Source organism: Patiria miniata, unplaced genomic scaffold (genome assembly GCF_015706575.1).
Source record: "Patiria miniata isolate m_02_andy unplaced genomic scaffold, ASM1570657v1 HiC_scaffold_3, whole genome shotgun sequence".
NCBI classification, from domain to species: domain Eukaryota; kingdom Metazoa; phylum Echinodermata; class Asteroidea; order Valvatida; family Asterinidae; genus Patiria; species Patiria miniata.
Window position 1 is genome coordinate 39131841 of NW_024037069.1, and position 26624 is coordinate 39158464.

General features: G+C 41.9%; 1 protein-coding gene across 1 annotated transcript; it reads right to left on the reverse strand.

Annotated features, from left to right (window-relative positions):
• Window positions 1–69: 69 nt before the first annotated feature.
• Window positions 70–16319, reverse strand: LOC119738122 (protein kinase C-like). The gene is made up of 10 exons (XM_038212862.1): window positions 16175–16319; window positions 13441–13597; window positions 12312–12540; window positions 11451–11585; window positions 9741–10006; window positions 9090–9291; window positions 8041–8121; window positions 6673–6780; window positions 5526–5666; window positions 70–1855 (listed from the first exon to the last, which is right to left on the reverse strand). Exons 1-10 carry the CDS (start codon window positions 16293–16295, stop codon window positions 1703–1705), a joined length of 1593 nt encoding a protein of 530 aa, XP_038068790.1. The 5' UTR covers window positions 16296–16319; the 3' UTR covers window positions 70–1702.
• Between the last annotated feature and the right edge of the window lie 10305 nt (window positions 16320–26624).

Sequence of the window (26624 nt, forward strand, 5' to 3'; positions counted from 1 at the left end):
CAGCTGTTGTTTGCTTAGCATGAAAATCACATGGAGTTTTGGCTGGTAACCTGCTTTTATAAGCCAGACTTTTTTTGTGCCCAGCAAACTTGTGTGCTTAGCAGCACCGTGAAATTGGGCACATGTACATGAAATCTGTCTGACCTAGTTAACAATTCTTCGTTCGTTTGCTGTCATTTTTTAGGATGCTTTTAGGTTGACAACTGAACAAGTCAAGGGATGGGTTTTTATGGGACAACCATAAACATGCACCAACAGTTCAACATTCCACAAAGAAAATACATCATAGCATGGCAATGAACACTCATGCATGGTAGACAAACAAACACGGTATCCAGCAAAAAGTCCAAGCAATGGGCCCTTTGGTTGGTTGGCACGGTTTGGTTGAAAAAGAAATGCAATGGCAAGGTTTTTTTAGCCACTTGAATGGATATTTAGAGAGTCTTTGTTTTGCAAGTGGAGCCTCGCTTTGGAATTCAATATGGCCATGCCGTGCAAAGCGCGAATACTATTAAAATGGAAATGACAACCTGAAGTTATTTCAACTGATTGCTGTTGAGTTTCCCGATAAATATAGCACACTCTACGGGATGAATGGCCATGCATGATACATAAATGAGGTTACACACCATAAATCTTGAAGGATTTCATTTAGCATGGACACAGCCATTTTGCAAGCACATAGGTGGGGGAATGGGAGAAAGAACTTCGCATACCAGCTCTGTGTACAACTACTGCCAATAGTCAGGGCTGCCCTTAAACATGATGCATTAAGTTCAGTGCACACAGTCGTGTCTAAAAAGACAGACATGCTACATTCTTTGCACAAAAATGGCCACCAAAAAAAGCAGCGTTTTTGTTGTAACTGTGTAAGGGCAACCTGATTAGAGGTTCCACAGAGCAGATACATAATACTGACAGCACAGACTTGAACATTTTCAGAAACTGAAATACACCAAAACTACAATGATGTGCATAAATGAAAACAATGCAAATTTCTTTTCAGGAGAGGATAGCATACATGTAAGATGACTGGCACCCTTTTCAAAAAAAACCTAGCCAACCGAAGTGAAAAGCAGGGACCAGACTAAAGTTACTTAATCTAGATGTGCCCCGGAAAGACATTGTTATAAAAACATGAGCAAATTTTGCTTGGCCCCAAGGAAACTGCATTCAACACTTGGCATTCCACTTCTGTATTTCCTGCACCTGAAGGGTGAGCCTTCTGTCTTCTGGCTGACTGACTGACTCCCCGACTGACTCCCCGAGTATATATAATGTACTAAACTATGACTTTCCAGTCCAGCTTGAGGTTAGGCAAGCCCAGTCAATTGTTTTGGTAAAACTTGAATAATTTAATTCCTCAAAATAATCAACTTCCCCTTTCATTTACCTCCCCGCAACAATTTCAGCTTACAATACTTTGGTCGGATTTCAAAGCCTGCAATGACCTGCCCAAACCTTGTCAGGCACTGCAAACCAACATAAACTATTTCACGTGCTCCAACATGCAAAAATGTACCGTATTAAACCCATAATTCCAGCTAGTACCCAGTAAAAGGCAGACCAAGTTTGGCCTAGACCACACGGCAAAAGGCCAAGTACAAAATTAAACTCAGCAGCCCGAAAAACCACAGCGGAAAGGCCCCAGCAGCTTGACAGGGGTTAGTACTGCGGCAGCACTGGTGGTCCGTCTACCAGACTATGTCTGAGCCTCGAAATAGGGGTTGACGTAGCTGAAGCCGGCAAAATCGTCCTCGTTCAGGGCTCTGATAATCATTTGATCGGTAGGGGTTAGTGTCACCGGGTTGTTGGTGAAATAGGGGTCAAAATTTTCAGCGTCCCTGGAGGATTTCTGTCACAGAAAACAAACAAAAGCGGGAAAAGAAAAAAAAATACACAAGTAGGGGAGAGACATAAATGGTGTTGAAGAGGGGGGGGGGGGGGGTTACCAATACAAATATGTGATACCAGTACTTAAACCACTGGGATACATGGACAATCAACATGGGGAACCAGTGCTGTTTGGGTACCGATTGACAGGACAGGGTTGAACTGCTTGAGTGAGGCTTCAAATTGCCAAAGAAACATAGTCGGGAATCATTTTCAAAACTCTTTTACCAATTCTCAAACTCTGGAAACCATGCCAAAAGCTATAAAGCTCTCAGCTCAAAACCAAACTTTATTTGGAAGGATTACATGTATACTGTAGCATTTTAAAAGTGGTTAAGTGAATCATCATTTACAATCTTGATGAATGATCTAGAAGCAGTCGTGAAATTGGCATTAAGATGCATTTTTTTTTTTTTGAAGCTGTTGCCATCATCAACCAAAAAGATAACAACTGCTTCAAAATGTTTGATAATTCAGTTCCTAGGTACAATTTGAAGCAGCAAACTCATGATAGTCCTGGGGTTCTCAAGTAGTACAGGGAGACATACTTGGGCAAAGTTAGGCCTTTTATGTAGAGAACTCCAAAATAAAAATGAAAGAGAACTGCATTTTTTGACAGACTTTTCCTGGCTTTACCAATCAAGAGCTAATAGCCCAATGTTTGAAGAATTTCTTTTGTAAAGAACAAAGGAACATAGCAAGCGCGACTTGGCCCAAGTAGGCTGAAGGGGAAACTGCAGAATTTAAGATATTAAAAAGAAAAGCGATTTCTAAGAACTAGCTAGGGGAGGGGGTGGGGCAGGCATCCAGCTACCAAACTTACAGGTTATAAAAGGGGTATATGTGCTGACAATCAGGGGATAAAACACTGGAACGTTTTTCTACCAAGGGCACAAAAAAAATAACTCCGAAAACGGGGGAGGAGTGTCTGTCTACAAAATGATATCACCAAACTTGGCCAAGACATATGAGGAGTGTTGTAGTTCAGACCTTGTCAAAGTTCCAAGCAATAAAATTTCAAAAGCTGAGGGTTTCGAATATGTTCCAAAGTTAGGTTAATTCGAGTTTAAATTTCCAGTTGTCCACTCAAATGAACATCAAGTCTTCTCCATCACTGTTATAAGATTATGTCTACGAATGCACTTTGTCAGGGACTGAAAAGAACCGGGGAAACTCAACGCTTCTGACAGTATGCTCTGCCCGTCGTCGGTTCAGTGTGTCCTGACGACAGACAAGAGTACACAGGGTGAGTAAAACAAAACAAAACCCAAATGTCAGGACTATTGTTTCAGTGAAGTTCTGCATGTAGCACTTTCAAAATCTAGGAAATGAAAGCCAAATTCATAAGCTTTCTTTTAGTACAAGAATCATTCAAATCACTCATGTACTTTTCAAGTTACAGAATTTTAAACACAACCACCGTTTTAAGGTTCGGTCCGAGGATCACAAAAAAGTGTGTGTTCTTTCAGCAGAACAAAAACAATTCACACACGTCCCTATGTGATTTTCTTTCGTTTTGCTGAAAGAACACTGAACTTTTTTGGGATCCGTGGACAGAACCTTTAAACGGTGGTTGTGTTTAAAAATTCCGTAACTTGAAAAGTACATGAGTGATTTGAATGATTCTTGTACTAAAAGAAAGCTTACGAATTGGGCTTTCATATCCTGGATTTCGAAAAAGCTACATGCAGAACTTCCCTAAAACAGTGGTCCCAACATTTGGGGTGTTGTATTTTTACTCACCCTGTACTGTCCCAAACGTTGAGTTTTTCCCGGTCCTTTGCAGAGCCTCACAAACTCACAAAAGAGATTTCTCACATGGTGCTACCGTAAACTTTATCTTATTGTTATTTTCACCATGCAAACCTTCAAATCTTATTCATCGATGTTAGCGACTAGAACTTAGACAAGGACCAAACCACAACACTGATACGAATATGGTTACAAGTAGGAATTTTGGAGTGCGCTCACAACACGATGGCACTATCACATCAGTGGTTATGCACCACAACTGTTCTTGTGTAGGGGATGCGTTTGGTAGCACATTAGTGTCATGAAATACCACATGAGTATACAACTGTGAACAGGAGCGAAAATCAATGCTTCTTCTAATCTAAAGGGGGGGGGGGTTCCAATTAAAATGATCGAGGTGGTTGGCAAAAACACATGCATGGATTTGTAACTACATGAAAGCACCCTCTATCTTTTTTTTAATGGGTTAAGATGTAGAAAAGAGAGCAATTTACCGATTTCTGAGAGTTTGTAAATCTGGTCTACTTGATAGGGAATAAACTACCAGCAGTTGTTAAACTACGCATTTGTAAACTATGTATGGATGTAAGAAAACAACTACTTAATTCTCATTAAAAATATGATGGGTTTTCTATCGAATTTGAAGTAATTTTAAAGTTGAACAAAGACATTGACTGGAGTGGAGTTTGAACCTGCTACCTCCGGATTGCCGTTCCAGTGCTCTACCAACTGAGCTATCCAGCCCTATGTTGGCTGGTCCCCATTTTGTCAATGTCTTTGTTCAGCAGGCACTTTGAAGTAACTGTAATACGAGGTTTCCTATCTTAAATTATTGGTACTGCTTTCCAAGAGCCTGTGACAAACTTGTCCCCCAAAGCTACCAGTGCGGGATTAGAACCCAAGACTCCCTGCTTGTGAGACATCTGCACTGACAAGCAGAAAGTTAGGGTTCACATCCAACCCAAGTAGCCCCAGTCACGTTTTCTCACAGCCTCAAGGAAAGCACATTGGGTTACGTAACCTTTTTACAATATTACATTAGATCTATACAGAGCCATTAGCCTTTAACAAATATGGCCGACACAACAGGAGTTTACTATTTGGAGCGGGGTCAACCCTTTTTTGTATTTACTCCAATTTAACGAACATCAAATAGCGTTCTCATATTGTGTCGGCCATACTTCAAAAAGGCTAATTTTAATATCAGGCACAACCTCGTATCCATGGGTACGATCTTACTGCGCCATATTGGTTCCCACTATGCCTTGCGCAATCTTAACCCCTGGTATTTTGTAATGTAAATCTTGCACTACTTGGGAGATTTAAATTAGGACTGCAGTCGATGTGTTGAAAGCGTGACGCAGTGCTTTTCTATTTTTTAGAATCAGTTCTTTTTTTCAAAGATGAGGCTTTGACGTCGCGTTGCCAGAATTTATAATGTGAATACTTTTGTCATCACACAAGATACAGGTTTTTTTTTTGGCCAAAAAAACCCGAGGCTTCCAGACTTTCCATATAGTGGAGACATCGCGCACAGTCGAAAAAAATGTTCATACGTGAAGTGACGTGCAGGAGATAATGCAAGCGCATATAGTGCTAGCAGCCTTCAAAATATGCGGGCAGTACTCTCTGAATCAGCGTCGTTTTTGTATTCCACACGGCCAGGGGTTAGTGAAGGAACGCGCACGCAGCCTATGGAGTCGAGGTTGTATCACGCAGGATCAACTATTCATGATATAAATTACGTAGAGACAGAAGAAATGAGAAAAGGAATGATTCAATACAGAAAAGACGGAAGAAAACCAAGATATCAAAGAAAGAAAACACTGGAAGAATTTAAAGAGACAAAGACGGAAGACAAAGATGGAAGGACAACTTACAATTTTGGGGACGAAGGGCGGTTGAACCTCTCTATCGACCAGCTTGCCCCAGTCGATACGTCTGAAGAAGGGATGCTCCTGAATGTCCTTGCTGGCATTGGGACCACTACCTAGCCTCTTAGCGGGATGCTTGGTCAGAAACTGGACAGTCATACCAAACAAATAAAGCAAGGAATTGGGGCTTAAAGTAAGAGTCAATTATCATTTATCAGTGTTGTAGTGGAGACCCTCACAAGTCCATTCACAAGGCCAGTCACAAGTAACAGGGCATCAAAAAATGACAAAGGAATGCCTTTGTTGCAGCTCATTTGAATAGCTTGTGAGTTGAGTTGGGACTGGAGGTCTTGTGTTGGTCTTGTGATGGCCTTGCAGGGTCTCGACTACAACACAGTCATTTATTTGTTTCATACAGGTGCTCCTGTCTAACTCCACCTGTGCTGACTACAGTTGACCCTTATAGATTTGGTTCCAGATATGTGGACTTCAAGTATGGATTTACCTTTCGCTAGATGCTTGAGTTGTTCCAAATAAGTGAAACAGTTGATCTCTGGACGAGTTAGACATTAACAGCAAATTGTATGTTGCATGTGAAGTTGGTCCTAACCGTTTCAAATGGCGATCCCAATTTTAGTCTTCGGGGTTAAAAGTTAATTCAGCACAGCTATAAGATGCCAGTCTGGAACAGATGTTATTCAACCACAAGTCAATCTCAAGCCACCTGGGCCAAATTTCATAGCTCTGCTAAGCACACGATTTTCTGCAAACAGAGCCTCTGTCTGTTTCATGGAGACCGTAAGCAGTAAGCGCAGCAAAAGGCACGCTTACGGTACCTGCGAGGAAAACGTTGCTTAAATCAGTGATGTAACAATAGAAATCTCCATGCGCACACAACTGTTAGCTACATCCTGAAATAGTGCTGAAGGTTAGGACAATGTTCTTTTAACTGTTAAGCAGTGCCATGAAATTTGCCCATGGTTGCAAGTCACTTGTGCTTTGACTTGTGTTTGGACCTGTTTTGACTTGTGCTTTGACTTGTGTTTGGACCTGTTTTGACAAGTAATGGAAACCAGAGAACAGCAATAAGCAAATTAATTCTGTGCTGAGCAGCTCTCAGTAATTGATCCCCAGTTATTTGCCACACACTCACCCCTTTACAGATGGAGATAGCCTCTTTGGACATGGACTTGGGGTAGGATACGTTGTGCTCCATGATGGACTGGAATAACTCGTCTTCATCTTCACCGTCAAACGGGGGCTGAAGAAAATAAACATACAACAAAACAGTAAGTAGATAAAACAGCCTAGAACCACAAGATGAAGGCATCAGTAATGGTAGGCATCAACGCACCATCCCCCATTTGGTCATATAAGCCCCACCCACCTTTGGTCTGTGTATTTTCTCACAGTGCTTGCGACTGAATCTGAACTAGACTGTAGACCTGACCTCATAACACACGCTGTACACGAGGACAGGCAACGGCCTCACGCTTCTGCTACCTTGTCGTCTTGGCTGTGCACCTTCCCCTAAAGGTTGATTGGCCTACTTCTCCACCACACACATGCGCCACGCTCAACAGATATTTAAATTGGGTTGACCCCTATGTCATGGGTCGATCTGACAATCAACGCACTGGGCGGTATCAGATTTTCAATAACCAGTCATGGTCCGCCATTTTGAGTCTGTGTTAGACTAAGCTTCACTCAGCTACCATGGTCAGCTGATAAAATGTCGCTATGTGATTGGACAAAAACCCAGCTACCGTGGTCACCTGATCAAATGTTGCTATGTGATTGGACGATGCGCACGGTTTGATTGACAGGCATGGATGGGTTCCATAAAGAGTGTGCAAACAGTTTACAGAACAACTGCAGAATTCTGCGCTATAATTAGTACCAGCAAGTCTGCATACTAGCCAGTCTCTACTCTTGGGTACAGAATTGATTCTCTTAATTAGACAAATATTTAGAAACATAGAAGAATATTTAGAAACAATCTACTATGTACCAATGTACATTAGCTTATCTTCTTCAGCTTGCGTCCATCTTGTGGTGAAATTTCGACTTGCCATTATGAAAAGAGCTAATAAATAACGCACGGGATTAAACTATCTGCCGAGTCCTTAACCTAATTACTGATGGAAAATTTGCAAATTACGATCGGCCATCAGACAAAATGGATTGGATCCCTGGCTACATGGCATATACGGGTTATGGATTCTGACAAAATGGGGAACCGCCAACGTAGGGCTGGATAGCTCAGTTGGTAGAGCACCGCAACGGCAATCCGGAGGTCACAGATTCAAACCCAGTTCCAGTCAATTTCTCTGTTCAACTTATAAAAATGGACTTGCTCAGTCAAATTTGGTACTGGAAGTGTTCAGTGACAAATCAACATTGTTCTGGTTTACATTTTGTCAGAGCAGTTTATTTCACCCTCTGAGATGCATTTGTTAATAAACGCTATGAAGCACATTAACGTATAATTCCACGATGGCCAATGTAATATCTACTTTACCTGGCCCGCTAGCATTTCATACAGTAGTACACCGTAGGCCCACCAGTCCACAGCCTTCCCATAAGGCTGTAAGGCAACAATCTGAACACAGAATACAAAAAAACTCTGGTCAGTATATACACAAGATATAAGACGCTCTCTCTCCTTACACATCTCAAACACCTCAATTTTCCAAGCAAATATTGTTTTTGGGAGGGAATATGTTTCAACCCTTTTTCAAATTGGACCTGTTGTAGAGAAGGCATCCAATATAGGCACACACGCTGTTTCCGGGTATGATAATACCGGACATTACAACACTGTTCCCATAATTAACACGGGCATTTTTGTAAATCCGGACGTACATTAATAGCTTTAATGAGCTGCCATTGGAAAATTGAATGTTATACATCACTAATAATGTGACATCTAATGAGTAGAAAACAATTACAGACCAAACTAAGGTACCACCACCCTTAATGACCTTGAACATGTACATCATGTGGTCGGACGTATGTTGGATTTTATGCAATTGCCCACATCCAAAATATACTCATGGAACACATTCTGGGTATCCCCTCAAAAAATGTAGTCCTAGGATCAGACTACTTGCAAGTAAGTTTTATGCCACACGGGGCACAAGCTAATCGGAGCCACCTTTAAAAGTCGTGACATCACTTAGAGCAGCAATTTGGCCAAACCTATTGACTGTTCAATAGCTCCCTGTAATTCTCATACCACATTGGGTTACTGAAGACACGATTAGAAGGCACCCACTGATTGGTCAGAATCTGGAGGTCAAGACGCAGTGCTATTTTGCATAATCTGCATGCATATCAAAGCGTCTATTCCATAGAATATGTGCTGAGCATGGAAAAGGTGAGAACCAAGCACCAGCAATAGGCATCCTATGATAATATGACTGGTGACCTGTTTTTGCTAAGCAGTTTTTTGGGTGCTTAATATTTGTTGAGCTAATCAGCCCAATGAAGTTCCTCCCTAGTTTTATCCCATTTGTAAGTGTATTCAGTCAAGTCTGGTACCCTGTTCCCCGTTGCCATGCTACCCACCTCCGGTGCAATGTAGTCCGGCGTCCCACAGAACGTTCTAGTGGTCTTCTCCTCTGTCATGTCCTCTTTACACATGCCAAAGTCGGCGATCTTGATGTGGCCCTCCGAGTCCAAGAGAACGTTGTCCAGCTTCAGGTCCCGGTACACCACGCCTTTGCTGTGCATGTACAGAATACCTATGCATATCTCGGCTGCGTAGAATCTGCAAAGAAAAAAAAAAGAAGGACAACATTTAATCAAGAGAGACCCTCACAGTGGCCCCCAGCAATGGTGGAAGTATTGTGCCAGCTATTGTACAAACCAACCACTCCATGGAGATTACTCTGACCAATAACCTGCCACAATGCTTTCACCATTACAGGAGATTCATTGTGTCTGCAAAACCCCGACGGATAGTTCGTGTGTGATCCTGTTCCGAGTGCAGTGTTCGAAGGTCGTGTTCCCGCCGTTCGAACGCGAGAACGATATACACGTGTCAGGAACAGACCGCCTGAACTCGGCCCTTGAGTATTCTACTGAGGCTGTCACAGCACTTTTTGCCAACCTCATAATTTAATTTGGTCCTTGTCATATTTAAACAGGGTCAATATAAAAGGGTGGCATATTCAAGCCAAGCACTGAGGAAAGCCATAACATTTAGGGTTCACTCACACAGCATGCGGTTCCTTGAACTTGCCCACTTTCTGGATCTGGAACATGAGGTCGCCGCCGTTGACGTACTCCATGACGAAGTAGAGCCGGTCGGCGGTCTGAAAACAGGAATGGAGCTGGGTCAGGAATAGAGGTTTGCTCTCCAGGGCCAGGACGCGCTTCTCTGTCATGGTGCACTCGATGTCATCGTCCTGAACGATGACGTCCTTCTTGAGGACTTTGATTGCATAGAGCTCCTCTGTGCCCTTCTTCTCTGCCAGCATCACCTGGGTATGGGTGAAAGAAAAGACCGAAATTGAGTACTGTGGGATTCAAACCTGTCAACACCTGGATACACCTGGATCCAGTGAGGTGATACTGCTCCAACCGAGATTTCCAAACTACAGATGCCGTGCACGTGTACAACGTTATTTATTGGTGTAAATCGAGGATTTTCTTTTGTTCCGCTTCCATTTGCCTTTGTTTGTACTCTAACTTTTTCGCAACATCTCTCATAGGTTTTGTACACGTTTTCTAATCGAGGTCGTCCTCGATTTGGTTCCTGTCCTCGATTCACCGATGATATTGCACGTGTGTGTCCTTGATTTACACCATAAACAAAAGCCCCCTTACTGGTGACAATACACAGTGAAATCTCGAGAAGTCAAAGCAGAAGGGAACAGATAGAAAATTTGAGATATCCAAAGTTCGAGTAACGTAAAGTTCCCAATTTTTCTACGATCACGCACATATGCATATGGGTGACTGCTCTACATAATGTTCCAACACCCCTATGCTCCAATACAGCCCTATGTTCTGATACACCCCTATATTCCGACAACCCGCACATACGATTGTGTTACTCCCGGTTAAGGTTAGGTTTACTCCCGGTTAGGGTTAGGTTTACTCCCGGTTAGGGTTAGGTTTACTCCCGATTAGGGTTAGGGTTAAGGTTAGGGATAGGAATATGTGCAGTCGGAACATAGGTGTGTCAGAACATAGGTGTGCAACCTGCACATGTGTACAATGTACATGAATGGCTTTCAAAATACGACAGAAATTAATAGCCTCTTTGTTGCTTTTTGATACCCGAGTTTTGGTTTATTGAATACGGTCTTGGGAGATTTCGTAACTTAACCCCATGCGCACGGGAAGCGGTCATGGCCGCGGCCGCTAATCCTCATTGGAATGCAGTTGCCAGCTGTGGTATGCCGTGGCACACGGCTAGTGGGTAGTTCCACAGCTGCTGCTTTTGTGCAGTCCCGCTACCACACAAAGGCTGTGCAGTCATGCGGGCCACTTGCTCTATGTGTGGAGGAATGTCCCCATTACACCCCGTCCTTAAGGGGTTAACAAAAGAATTTGCTTCTTCTGTGACCTAATTAAGCAAGTTTATTTCTGCAACTGGTGATTTTGAGTTTGACTTAACCGTTTTTTCCGGTCCGATATTTTGAGTTAGCACGGGCATGTTTAAACATGGTTTGCTACTGTTTTGATTGAAATAAGTTCCGTCTGTGAAATATGTATTGTAGACATGGCCAAAAACTCCTGCAGCATCAGGTGCATCAAACAGGGCTTTCAAAATTGTCTTCGTAAATGTAAGACATTATGTGGATTTCTTGTGATGCAAACCTTTGAAATAAGGCAAGTAAACAATGTAAAACATGGTGTTTTTTTTTATGAAATCTGGTGGAATGTGTGCCTTGAAAGCAGCTTGTCTTGGTCTCTCACCTTGCCAAAGCTGCCTTTACCGAGTACTGTGATGAAGTTGAAATCGCTGGCCCGCACCATGTCACCGGTGTGTGTTAGGGATACATCCTTCTTGAGGGACAGTTTGTTTTCAAAGTTACTGGATATCTTCTCTTGCTGTAAAAAAGAAAACAGACGGTGAAAAACATGATTTGATGTTGGCACTTCATGCATTCTGTGAAACTACTAATTTTTCATGATTTTTTTTATTATCCCAACCGGAGTGTGATTTTAGGCAGTTTGCTAGGAGAAATGGGTCACTCTTGCAGTAACTCGTTATTACACCAAACATTTTCTAAACAAATTGCAACCGAACTTAAGAATTATGAATAGGTTATAAGACACTAGCTTTGGTAGGATTACCTAATGCCCTGATAATGAGCTTTCTTGTTAGTTCTTTTTTTTGGGACAAAATGTTACTTTCTTTTCTTGGCATATCTCCATTCTGGGTTCTAAACCCGTATATTACGTGAACTTGGTACACCAGCCCTTCACCAAAGCCCTGGATTTTGACCAAAGATGTTACAAGTTTCCCCATCTCTAAATCTGAGCCTTTCTAAATTATCTCAAACATCCCACGAAACAGAGCGCAAGACACCTCAAAGGTCTAAAACACCCAAGGACTGACGATCCAAACCAAATGGCAGTGCCCTTAACCTTAACCTCTTATTACAGGATTTAATGAAGGACTTTTTATTGATTCGAGTCAACCCGTCCACTTCCCCTGAATTCAAGGGCTTAAAATCTGAACCTGAAGTTTTTGACAAACCCTCAAAGGCCGATGATAAGGACTCAACGATTACAAAGGAAGAGAGTAAAACTGTCTTGCCGCAGAATCCATACCTTTCTCCTCTCTTGAAGTTCACTGATGCTGATATCCTCAGCCACAGCCGGGACGTTGTAGTATTCCCCCTCGTCCTGGTTTAGCATCTTGAACCAGCCGTCCACGCCGTTCTTCATCAGCTCCGACACGCCGAAGGACATGGAGCCCATGAAGTCATTGCGGGAGGTCCGGTCCCAGTCCCAGACCTCGATGAGTAATCTGCGGGTCTTGTCCTCTTCCTTGAGTTTGCTGGGGGGGGGGGGGGAGGGGAGAGAGATGAGAAAAAAATATGAGGGGATGATAGCATCATACAGATAATGCTATCTTGAGAATTAGGTTCTTGTAAGGAGCAATGCCACTTTCCCTTACCAATGACCAAAGCCTTAGTTATGGCATACAGGCTGCCCACAAGCTATAATTTCTTAACTAACGTGAAATATGCCCAACCATTTAGTGCAGCCTTTTCTGTTATAGTTAGGGACAATTTTTCACCTACTTATAAAACCATGAAACTGTGGTCTGGTTTTGTTTGAGAAGGGTTTTACTTAAACAGTTCACGTCGGATGACGTGTATACACACAAAGGTTTTGCGGTATTCAGAACAGATGACAGATAAACATGCAACGAGCGAGGCCGGAAATATCTGTCTGCGACCTGCTCGCAGCGAGCGAGGCCCGAAATATCAGGGTGTGCTACCCGCAGATGACGGCCTGAACCCGTCTGGCATCGAGGTTCATGAAAAACAATCCCACGCCTGGGTCCGATGAATGTCAAAATAATCCCGGCGTTAAGTGGAGTTATTTTTTATTCTACAACAGACACATTCCAGCTGGCAGAAGCAATGAATTTGCGAGTCTGAAACTCGCTCATTTTCTCACTGAATACTCACAGCGAGAATCACATGACCATCAGCTCGAGGTCTGAATCTCCTTGTACCCCCCCCCCCCCCCACACCGCTCCCCCTCCCCTAGAATTTGAGGAAGGCAGGAAAAATTTCCAATCTTAAAAATCAATTGAGTGCCCCTCCAAAAAATCACCTCTCCCCTTATCAGGTCCCCTGAAAATTAGATCTCAGTCAAACCACTGGAAGTATTTACTCAAGTATTCAACTGACACTCATCAAACTGTGAGGAGCCAAAGGGGACTCACAAAGTGAAGCTCTCATTGAAGTCGGGGTTGAGGGTTCCCTTGATCTTCTTGGACTTCTTCTTGCTCTTGCCGTGGGCATCCGGGATCAGTTTCAGCTTGACGTAAGGGTCCGACAGGCCGTTGGGATCCATGGGGATCAGGTTTTTGGCCGATACAACTGCGAGGAACGATAAAAGAAGGCTTGGGATGAGTTTTACACATTACAGACTCCATGCCCAAGTACCCCCTCAACAGTTTGAAAAGGGAGAGTTGGGGGAGACCACCGGGAGAGACATTGAAACGCATTGCCGACGCCGCCCGACGCTCACGCGGAGACGCTATGGTTTTGCGCACATCCAGAATAGAAGAAGTCTTGCGTACTTTGCACTATATGCCTGCAAACCAGTACACTAACATGGTGAGTCCCATCCAAGGGCTCCCAAAAGTGATAAAAAGCGCCCTCTCTTGTTCATGTATGGAGCCCATAACTAATGGAGATATATGTGCCTCTGAACTTGACCAAAATGGTGGGACAACGATCTCGATTCCATTTTTTAATGGTCCTTTTGGGAACCTCAGGGTGATGTTGTTGTGATGTTAAACTATGGTACGTACTCAAAACCCTCTACAGTGTACAGGGAAGTTTTATAATTATGTGCCGAAAATCTTGTTCACAGAAGGGAAACCAGGGAGTGGTGTACGGAGTGCACAAAAATGTAAAATGTTTGAACTGCAAAACAAATCCTTAATGCTGATTGGTCAATAGGCCATATTTTTTGGGCGATTGAGGGGGCTGACATTTCTGGGTACAACACCAGAACATTTTGTTCAGTAAAGCAGTTCAGAACTGTTTAAACAATTAAAGATGGTACTACAAATGAATTTTTTTGATAGTAGCAACATGTAAACTTTCAATGGTAACCAAGGATGCAAGTCTGTTCATACCTCCAAAATGGCGTCATAACAGCCTATTAATACCTCCTCTGCGTCTCAGTCAGGTTTTCTATCAACATTCAAAAGTTCCCCCCAATCCCCTTTCAGCTGTTACCATGACTACTACCTTCTTGTTATAAATGACATCATCAACGAACTCAGTCACGGTTAACACAAACACCAACCGCGCCGAGGATAAAACATTGCTTGAGTGAAGTCAACACGACAAAATCCCCGGGATAAGACGGTCTGAGAGTCACCGGACTATCTGTTTGCTTCCGCATCACCGGGGATCCTTCTCAGCTTTAGCCGTTGTAGATTTTCCGCCGAGCAAACCCCCAACCAAATTAACCAAGTCTTGTTTTCCTTTTCTTTCCCAGCTTAGGGCTTTATCCCTCGGCAAACGAATTCTCCTTCCCGGTCGTGCAACTGGTCGCGTGGCTTTGACGGCAAGGTTATTACATTGGGCATGCAGATCGGCATTATTGGCCATGGGTGTTTGGAGATGCCCAGCGGTGATTGTGGCTGATGGCCGTTGGGGATTCTTCGGCCGAGGGACGCTCCACTGCCGCTAAATCCTTGCGGTCAAGGATTGCTGGAGAGACGGTTTTGTGAACATAGGATCACGTCCGCAAGTCCACAATACGGTGGGAAGTTGTGTGCGGGACTTCTATTTTATCTTCTTCTTTTTTTCAAGGAAATGATGTGTGATAAGGTCTACAAGTCCAAAACGTAAGGGTTGTATGTACGGTAGGAATGAGTATTTTGTAAATTTGTTTTCTTTCAAGGAACGCTGTTTTATCAGGTCCAAATCAAATATAGACTTGTGCATTGGACCATGGGCGTCGCCAGGATTTTTTCTAGAGGGGGGCAAAAAAATGCTTGTACATTTTGTATTTCTCGACACATTCTCGATTTATCAGTTTTAGAGGGGGGCAGGGACATTTTGCCCCCCCCCCCCAACTCATTAAATTTACACCACTTTGTCTTCACGCCTCTTTTTTATTTTTTTCCTCTTTTTTTTTTTTTTTTTTTGCTTTTCCAGGGGGGGGGGGGGGCAAGTGCCCCCCTTGCCCCCCCCCCTCGCGACGCCCATGCATGGGACCTTCTATTCTGAATGTTTTCAAGATACATTTGTCCAATCAAAGTCCACAGATCAGATAGGCCTGAGATGTAAGTAGGGTTTTTAGGGTTTTTCCGAATATACCGAATAGTCCAATATTCGATCTTCAACTGAATATTCCAATAGCTTCGTGCTGGTTTGAATATTAGGGGAGAAAAAACTAAGCACATACATGACTGTGATGTTATTTATCGTAAAGTTGCGACACTTTATTGAAAGGAGTCAATTTTTTTGACGACTGTAACTTTTTTTGGTCGACGGCGGTTCATTGTTCACATCTTTTTAGCGGGTTAAAGCCCTTTTACCATTATAAAATACAAACTGCAAAACACTCTAGAGCCCCATATCAACTGCCACACGCAAACAAACATGGCGGCGTAAATAATGTGTGCGGTGAACGATTGACACTCCTGAAGTCACAGCGGACTGACATTCTTATAAATGGATGGATAGCTCAAATTCCCCGAAACATCAATCATCATTCTAGGTAGGTCATGTCTCATTGTATTTTGGAGAAGGATCTTATAAATCTAAAGCCAAAAAACCTTTGGCCGAACTTAAGTTTCCCTTTTAGTTTAATACGGCTGGATAGCTCAGTTGGTAGAGCACCGGACCGGCAATCTGAAGCTTGCAGGTTCAAATCCCGCTCCAGTAGATTTATTTGTTCAAATTTAAATTGGGGGGGGGGGGGGAACTTACCCTCGACTCGAAGTTCAGAGCCATCGCATTTGATTTTCAGCTCGATACGTCCACGGCGCTCCGTGTGGTCTGATCCACATAGGTTGGGGACCAACTTCTCACATCGTTTATGCACGTTCATCTCACATGCTGCATGAAAGATAGAAAGGGGAGACCAAAAAGGGGAAAATATTTTAAATATAAGATAAAAATCGTAAAGGTTGGTGATTTCTGAAGATTTTAGTTAAAGCATGAAAACAAGTAAAATCAGCCAAAATTTCTAAACACAATGGTTGGGCTGGTTAAAAAAAACAATTTTGTATTAGGCCTATAGTTTCAAATCTTCATGAAAAAATGCAAAAATGTTTGAAACAAGGGCATTGCAAATATGGGTACAGTTACCCAGGTACACTATATCCCACCAACATGGCCGGTTAACGGCTTCAAATTGTTCAGTTTTATTATTAAGCACAACATTAGGCTCTCTCAGGCTTAACTTGGAAATAGTTTTGAATTGTTGTCTCAATCTTGGAAAGAATTGTTGTCTCAAAGTGATTATTGACAATGATAAAACTTCAAGTAAAATACAGTGGCTGAGCTTCAGCTCTACACCCATCCACATACTAGTATGTTTTGTATGTCCGTCTGTATAGTTTATTAAGTTTATGTCCACTTCGTTTGTTTGTCTGTTTCTGTTTTCATTGTTTTGTTGTGTTTTGTCTTTGAATTTAGTCTTCCTTTTTCAGTATTGTTTATATGTATATATATATTTTTTGTTGTGTTTAAGGCATTCCGTTTATAAGCTCCGGCTTCTTGTGTAAAGCCTCCACTTAGTAGTTTTTATGTAACATTTGTTTTGTTTTGTTTTCTAAAGTGCTTATTCATGTGGAAATAAATGTTTCTGAAATGAAAAAATGAAAATACAGCATAGTCACATGTTGGACGTGGGGCTGATATCAGATTGAAGATATTTTTGTTTCTATTTATTTATATTTTTTTACAGGAAATTCTTATGTTATATCTTATAATCTATGAATTAATTTGTTTTTCCTGAGGGAGGAATTTGGAGTTCAGTGCTACTTTTTATTATGATTAAGGGTTAGATTTGCGTGTTTTCTTTGATTTCGTTTTTATGATTATAATTTTTTTTTAACTTAAAGAGCTCAGTGAATAACCTGAAATGTATTTCTCAAATCTTATACATCCATCATCTAGGAATGGTCAAGGAGACTACGGACTAGGAGTTTTGGATCATTTCTCTGAATCATTAATTAGATATCATGGTTAATCCACTGTCATGGACATTACATTCCCTTTCATAATGCTGTTCTCAAAACAACATCCTAAGGTCAACACAAAACAAGGATGGCAGTGAAGCCTTATCAAGTGCATTTATCTCAAGTCTCCCAGCATTCTTAGTCAAAACAAAACAACCTGCTGGTGATGTTTTTCTTGTTTTCTTCCTTCGAGGAGATGTAAATTTCAATAGTGGCTTTTTGCCCGATAAGGTCGGCGAACAGGCAAAAACCGCTATTGAAACCTGCATGTAACGTGCACGCTGAAAATTTACAACAAATATTTCCCCTGACGTTATTATAGATCAGTGCATTAGTGCAACCAATCTGCTCTGTACAAATTATTCATGCTCCGTTTCCAGGAACACGCCGGTTCCTTGAGTAATGGCAACTCCATGGAGAGATGACGCGAGGCAAACCGTGCATTCTCTTAACTCGGGCATGTTGTGTCGTGTCCCCCCCCCCCCCCCCCCCCCCCCCCCCCCCCCCCCCCCCCCCCCCCCCCCCCGAGAGTGAAAAAACGGACGTGATGGTGACATGAATGCATGCACATCTCCCACGCCCCTGGGCCCGCAACAATTATTACATTATTCCATTAATCGATCCTTGCGCTGGATATTCGGTTACATGTTCTGTTTTGATTAATCGAAAAACCTCACTGTGAAAAATTATAAAGGCTTTCGCTGAAAAGCCGCAAGAACGTACGTAAAAAAACAAATCATTCCAAAAGCCGGAAAAATGATTTAACAATTTCATGCACGAAAGTAGAACAAACACAATAGTGGACAAACTTGGTAAAAGAAATGCTGAAGCAAAACGATCTGAAGAATGGAGGCAAACAGACCTTCTGTTGCCAGCGTTGTGAAGATGGGGTGAAACCCAACAACACTACGAGGCCTGACTGTGATTTTCATGAACATTTTCAGTTTCAAAAATAAATCTGCTGTATAATTAATACAAACTTATGAAAATGATTTTTGGCTCATTAAAAACACATTTGTAAATCCGCTGTTCAATTAATCAAAACCTAAATGAAAATTACATGTAATCGTTCAAAGATCCGAATCATTCCCTTTGCAGGCCCATCTCTCCCCTCCCCCCCCCCCCACACCCCAGATCAGAAGAGTTTTCATCCAGCTTTTCGCCACGCTCCACTGGCACATAATGCAACGTCCTTATCGCAGCCACTCTCCATGCCAAAAAAAAAAAGAAGGTGTTAGCTAATTTCCCAATTAAGCCGCCATTAAGGACGGGATGAGGACGGAAAGGTGTCCGATGGTGTGATGATGGGGGGGACGTGTGTCTGCTCACCGTCGGTGCCGATTTAGTGGAATTAAGATCGGTATCGGTACCAGTCTTGTTTGGCTTAAAGGTGCACTTTTCAGAGAACACACCCAATTGGGCTCAAAACATGTTTACATCGAAATGGTATTAGTTGCAAAGATCGTCAAAATTCATAATAGGAGCATTCACACAATTATACCATGAAAAACTGCTGCTTTCTCACATTCGGAGCGAGTTTACCCAAATTTGGCCGCTCCACTGAATTAGCACCTCCAATTGTGTCTCAATGCTAACAGAAATCCAACAAACGAGGTTACAGATGATATTATTTTAAAGACAATGCCAAGATATAATCTAAAATTTCATCCCAAGTTATTAGCCAAAAATGTGAATATTCTGGATCTAAGGTAAGATATGTCTGCCCCTTGGAATTTCTTACTCTACTACTGCTTCCCCCCCCCCTTCTCAAAAAATAAAAAAGATAAGAACTCATTGGTACTTTTAACTTGATATAATGTGGAAACACTCAGCGTCAATATTCATTATATGACAACATTCATTATATGACAACAGTGCCAAGCTTCATGAAGCGTAGATTTGAAAACTATAGCCAGCAGGTAATCTAATAGTTTTAAATTCTATGAGTTTGAACTATGAAATAATAAGACAAGATTTCAACAAAATAACAGTGCTCTATCGACTGCGCTACCCAGCCATTTCCTGACAGTCTTCAAAATGATCTTTGTAAAAGCAGCGCTGGGTCAACTTCATAAACCTATGAGCATCATGCGGACAGGGATCATGCCTCGAGTCACGATGCAACAACTTCTGCAAGCCTGGGCAACGGCGATGGATCACTCGAGAGACGATTTGGCTTTTTGTTTTACGAGACCCACACATCCTCGTGAAAAGGACTCATATTACAGAGCAATCCATTATCAATATTTCTGACTATCCTAAAAGTCCCTACACTATTGCTAATCCTCCTCCGTGCTACTTCGCCCTCGTGATAAATTCTCTTCATTGCTTCTTAAATCAAGTCCCCGCATCAGTGGTAATGACACTTGTCTCCAGTCCGTAAGTGGCAATGGGGGGGGGGGGGGGGGAAGGGGGGGGGGGGCTGTCTTCAACATGCAAGGTGGATTTTAATCTGGTTCCCCACCCTAATCAATCTAAAATGCAATTTGACAAAGATGCACCATTTGCTGAGGATATACGGGCATTACTGACTGCAGGAGAATCGCATTTTGTACTGATTTATGACTTGCTCTTTTTATTAATGCGGATTTTCGACCAAGAGATTTACGGTACAATATCCCCTTGTATTGGTTAATGTACTCGCATGTGAGTGTCGTATTTATATTAAGAGGCTTAGACGCCACTTGAAGGGACAGGGTTGGTTGTTCCAATTCTTGGACAGATTATATTTGGGAGGGGGGGGGCAGGTTGGAAAATATACAGAATTAAATAAAAGCGCCCTATTTGAAACAGGGATCAGTTTTGGAAGCCATCCACAGTCTGTGGACTAAAGAGTTCAAAACTTGGAAAATACAAGCAATTCTTCCGAAATCAAAAAAAAATCATTTCCTTTTATGACAATGTACTTGATAATGTTTATCTGATATAATAATACAAATTTGTTGAGTACATTCAGAGAACCACACTGGTCTTACTTTTTGAAACTTCAGACACGCTGCAAAGAATATCACCGGAAAAGAAATTGAGATAAATTATGCTTTGGATGCCTGGATATGGATCTACCGGTACATGTACTTGTAGCAAACATAATCCGGTCTACGTGTAGATATATGTGAGTACAAAAAAAGTCCTCAGAGGCAAGACAAGACAGGAAATGGACGTCTCAAGTGTCGCTGAAAAGCACAGGAGGATTCAACGGAGGTGAACAAAAAAAACATAAATGAGACGAGTTGGACTATCCAATCCGTAACCAGCCCGGAGCAAGATGCAAACCATGGAAACCGAAGGCAAGGAGGTGCAGAATGTAAATGTGTAGGTGTATCAACCACCGCTATGTATCCTCAAATTTTGCTTTCATTCCGAAGGCGGCCATAGACGTTCTTCCGGAGAATCCACTTTAATTTTCAAGACCTGTGGAGGCTGTCGTGGCCTAATTTGGGGAGGTTTTTCCCCCGCTGAAGAGGTTTTTTTGCAAGAATAAGGTCTGCAGCGAGCACCGTGCATAAATACATTTCGACTGGAGTGTTCAGACTGACAAAACAGGTGGGGGGGGGGGGGGGGGAATGGGAATAAAGTGGTTGGATGTAACAAGCAAGTCTGAATGTGAAGGAGAGGATGGAGTGGACAGAAGATTTGAGCCAATTTCAACCTTTGCTTTAATTGTAATAAAAAATTAGGGCCCTGCTGAATATTCCAAAAATTTGAATATTAACCAAACATTTGAATATTAAGCCGGATTATTTTGACATTGACCAGACCCAGGTGTGGGATTGCTTTTCGATGCCAGACGGGTTCAGGCCGAAATCTGCGGGTAGCACACACTGATAGTTCCGGCCTTGCTTGCTGCAAGCGGGTCGCACACAGACATTTCCGGCCTCGCTCGTTGCGTCTTTACCCGTCGTCCGCTTTGAATACCGCAAAACCTTTGTGTGTACACATCATCCGATGCGAACTGGTTAAATCCTTTACAAAATAACTGAACAGCATTTTTTCGATTCAAATGTGGAGAAATGTGAGCCGTCTCAAGAAGATGATGAAAAACATCCACAATGTTACTTTAATCGTATAAGTTGCGTGGTTTAACTGTTTGTCAAAAGCCACATTTTCTGGAAGCCACTTCCGCACATAATTTGAGAGCTTCCATGAGGAAATTGCTTCTTTAAGTTCAGTCACTGAATATCAGCCATTGCGCTACCTGTTCTTTCTGTTACATGTATTTGAATAAACTCTCTGTCAGGTTTGGCACAACCAAATCCCGCTTGTTAGCCAGTTTTGGCTGGTGCATATTGGATATTCGGATGTTATTGTCGATGTAAGCTAACGTGGCACGGCCCCTAACGTTGTGCACTTTGATTTTTCGCCTCTAGCGCCTCGCTAGAGCAAAGGTTTACCTAAAATTTCACAGTAAGTGAAATTTCATCAGGCTCTTAACTATCCCGTTCGTAAATCTTGGAGTTTATCTACCCGTTACAAAGTTAGCAGAGAAATATATTTTGGTGTGATTTTGTGATTTTTTTCAAAGTGCACAGTGAACCTTTTAAAAATGCGCCCCCCCAAAAAAGAAAATAAGTTTCTGACAAATTTCTACTTGGGTATGTTGAGTAGAGATAATAAAGGTTTATCAGAATTTGTCAATTTTTAAAGAAATTCTTTAATAAATGTTAAACTTGGGATTTTCCAAGAGTTGTTATAGTGCGTCAGGTTTAGCCACACTCAGCCAATTTCGTGGCTAATTTCCAGACGCCACTGTTTTTGAATTTCAGACTCAGTTTCATGACACTGAAATTGTTCACAAAGGTTCAACAGCAGGCATTATTAAGGTAAAAGTACCAGTATTTAACTGACTGAATTTAAAGTTTGTCCACAAAGAAGTTTGGCAATACTGCATGAGGAAAATCGGGGGACTTCAAAAGTGCGCCACGTTAGGGAAAACCACTGTACCAAGTCCCAGTTAGAATAAATGAATACTAAATTATTCAAAAATACACAGATCTATACAGAATGTAGTTTTCGGATGTGCTATTCCCTACGACTGTCCTCCGGTCCAGGCAATTAGATGCAAAGTATTGTGGTCCTGATGCTTGTACATGTAATTTGCTGTGCCGGTAATTTGAAGAGGTGCTCCTCACGTCTTGAGCACCAGAGGACATACTTGTAATTCACCAGGACTGAGGCAGTTTTCCAAAACATGACGCTGGATGTAAATATTTTTGCCATGCATTCCAAAAATATACATTGTATCTCCTCACATGCCATCAATGTTTCTTAAACATGTCAAGTTTTTTTTTAAAGGAAGATTTAAAAACATCTTGTTTTTACGTTTTGAAAAAAAAAACAAGATCAACCCAAATGTTTTGGAAAAGGTTATCGAATTCTCAGAATCTCCTGTATTTAAAATTTGAAATATTCAACAGCCACGACAAAAATAAAAATATACCAAACACAAATTCTTTACAGTGCTCTGATTTAGATCCCAAAAAGAAAACTTGATAACAAAAGAATAGTACAATGACGTAAAGTTTATGTTTTACTTTCCTGATTTTAACCGAAAGTTGGATGCGTACTTCGAAATTTGAAAAACAAGGACATATCAAGCATTCTCTGAGGTTAGTGTTGATGAAACCTGTCTGATATCAAATGTACCTTCTTGTTTCACTTTGTATACCCGGGCTAAAGCAGTACCAGGCCCCGATTTAATAAACAATCATTGCGATAGTGAATATGGCCACCACTGCATTTAGCTAAGAACACAGCAGGTGACAAGACAAAACAGATCAAGAATTGATACAGATATTTATCCCTCCCAAGATGGCCCCCTAATGGCTTCAAACAAAGATCTTGATGCACTACAGGGTGGGTCAAAAAAAAAGGAAACCCAAGTGGCTTAATAAAGTTCTGCATGTAGCACTTTCAAAATCTAGGATATGAAAGCCCTATTAATAAGCTTTCATTTAGTACAAGAATCATCCAAATCACTCATGAACTTTCCAAGTTACCGAATTTTAAACACAACCACCATTTAAAAGTTCTGTCCACGGACCACAAAAAAGGTTTGTTCTTTCAGCAATTCGAAAAACAATGTGCACACATCACATCATGTTTTCGCTTTGCTGAAAGAACACCTATCTTTTTAGTGATCTGTGGACACATTGCATGCATAAATGGCACTGAGTACACGAAACACATTTTCATCTTTGAGGGAATCCAACAACCCAAAAGCTGCAGCACTGCCTTTCAAAATGTTCTGGCAAACACCCAAAGTAAAGCTGAAATTCCACAACATAATTGTATCCACGAACTACACAAACGAGCCAATAAAATAATTCCACAGAATCGGTAATTACAATCGTCAACACTCAGCAGACGTCAAAATCTAATGAAACACTTGTGAACTGATCAACCCTCTTCTTGTTCCGGCCGAAGACACCGTACAAGAGGTCGCTCAACTTAATTATGTCTTCGTCGCAAATTGACCGTCTTTGACCAGGGACCAAAGGGCTTATTACTGCAACCCCTTGTCAATTTACTTGGAGAGTTTTTCAATTAAATTGCTCTCATGTTATTTGCTCAAGTCATGGCGCGGGGCTGAAGCCTATCTGCAGTGAAATGCCTTGGCTAAATTGCTGTCCAGTGCATTTGGATCTTTGGGGGAACATTCTGGGTAAATTCTGTAAATCCTTTTCCCAATGATCAACTTGTTATGAGTCTATTGCAATTCAAAACAAATGCTACTCTTACATAACAAAATGTGTACCTTGTGTAAAGATAGGAGGCGATGGGTTGAAGTGGAAGCTTAACGATTCTGACCGTCAGAAACTGGTTGAAGAAATGTCTCCCCCCACCCCTTTCAGTTCAACAAAAGAGACCCATCTTCTGTCTTTCACAAGGCACCCATTTTGTTTATGTCCAGAATTGCGATAATACTTCACAACTCAATCACAAGTTACCCGCAGTCTCAACTCATGTGATAAATCTATTCTAATGACCCGGGCCTCTGTCATTGTTCATTCCCTTGACTTGTGAATGACTTGTGATTATTGACGTGAAATCGTCACAAGTCATCGACCACATATCATCCAGTCTCAAGTCAATCAAGTGGCACTGCTATTCAAATTGGCTGTGTCATAGGTGTTGCTTTGTCCTTGTTCAGCCCCCGCTTGTTGTGAAACGACTCGTGACTTGACTTACAAGTATGATTGATTTGAAAAGGACTGGACTTGTGATGGACCTCACAAGTTGATCACGAGTCGATCACGAGTCGATCACGAGTCGATCACGAGTCGATCACGAGTCGATCACGAGTCGATCACGAGTCGATCACGAGTCGATCACGAGTCGATCACGAGTCGATCACGAGTCGATCACGAGTCGATCACAAGTAGATCACAGTCTTGTTGACTTGCTGCAACGAAGTGTGCCACCTAATATCTGACGGTGTCCAATTCTGTCTGCTTTGAACAGCACCCCCAACAGTCAGATAGTGTCCAGTCCCCACCCCCACTTTTTTATTTCATGACAGCTGGCTAGCCTGGAAATTGGTTTTGCTATCTCCCAGCCGGACTGTCTTCGTCTTGACCCCCTCCCCCCAGCAAAATCCTGCATACGTCACTGAAAATAGTGCAACCTTGGCCACCACGAAAACAGCAATAGGCTATTCTTGAGTGGTCTGTCTACACTCATATGGGTATTCATTAAGCTATTTTAATCCCTGCATTCATATCATGCGGCACACCACGTCCCCAAATTCCCCAGACCCCTCACACACTCAACTTCCTACAAAAGCATGCACCTTGGGAACCCTACTCATCAGATAAGAGGGAGCCAGGGGACCAGCTCTCAGGGTACCAGGGACAGGGTTCGTGTCCGTTGAAGTGGCAATGCCCTGGGAAAATAATAAAACTGGATGCGTATTTATTCTTCTCTTTTCCGAGATGCGGGCAAAATACTGGTCCGTCAGCTGCGGCGAGAGTTCACATAGCCTCCAAACTGATCTCGCAAGTTGTTTTTCTCCCCCGGTGTGCAATAAAAGGAGAGATTGTATTGCCTAGAAGTTGCCGGCTGGGCAACCTATCGTTAATCATTTTTCCCCAGAGTCAAATTCGGAAAAGGACAAATGGCTATCTTCTGTGTGGCCTTGCATCCCTTTTTTTTTGATCACATTGTTTGTAAATATCAAAGTGTGTGAAGACGCAAGACGTGCGTACATATAAATGCAGCGTTGCAGATCTAATTTGATTATTTGTTTCTGTGTGCTTCGTGATTGACTCTGAAGAGAATGTGAATTAAAGATAAACATTCTGTGCTTTTGTGGCGTGGTTGCCAGCAAAAAGTAAATTGTTCAATTAGATTTAAAATATTCTAGAATAAGTGAGCTTTTCACAGATACATGTATGTCAGAAGAAGATCAGCTCATGATTAATTAAATTATGCATGAAGAACATCTGCATTCACTGTTTGAGCTATGTTTTTCAAACTGACGCCAGAAGACTTTGAATCTGTGATGTAAATTTAGGCAAAATCTTTACAATTTAGAGATTTTGTACTCGACAATGTGTGATGATCATTCACTGCAATTTGCTCTTGTAACTAATTTTTAAAAAAGTGCAAGAGCAAGGAGAATTGTCATTAAGGAACTTTGTACTAAAAACAGCAGTATCAAAGAGGTGCTGTTAATGACATCACGTTTTTGCTCATGAATATAAAAATTTGCGTACTGAAATTTGCATATTAGCCTATGGAAATTTGCATATAGAAGCCTAAACAATGGGAGACTTTTGAAACGTTAGTGGCAGCAAACATACTTCCCTTTTTCCATTGTTTGCGTCATATTGAGCATGCGCGCTTTACCGGTAGCTCAAACATGACGTAAATAATGGAAAAAGACGGGTGTGTTTGCTGCCACCAACGTAATGGCAATACAAAGAAAGAACGGGAGCTTAAATACAGATGTGCATTTCAACAAATTCAAGTGAAAAAATAATACTAAAATTCATATCAATTGCCCTTGAATGCTTGATACATGTTTGAACATGTACCCTCACTTTATATTTAGTATGAGGACTCATTAACATTTCAAACAGCCCAGTGCCTAATGCACGGGCAGCACACAGTCATGTTCATTAAAAACCTATTTGCAAAGGTTAAGTGGATAGGGACGACCACACAATGTTAAGTACGTGCACACCGAGAAAGGG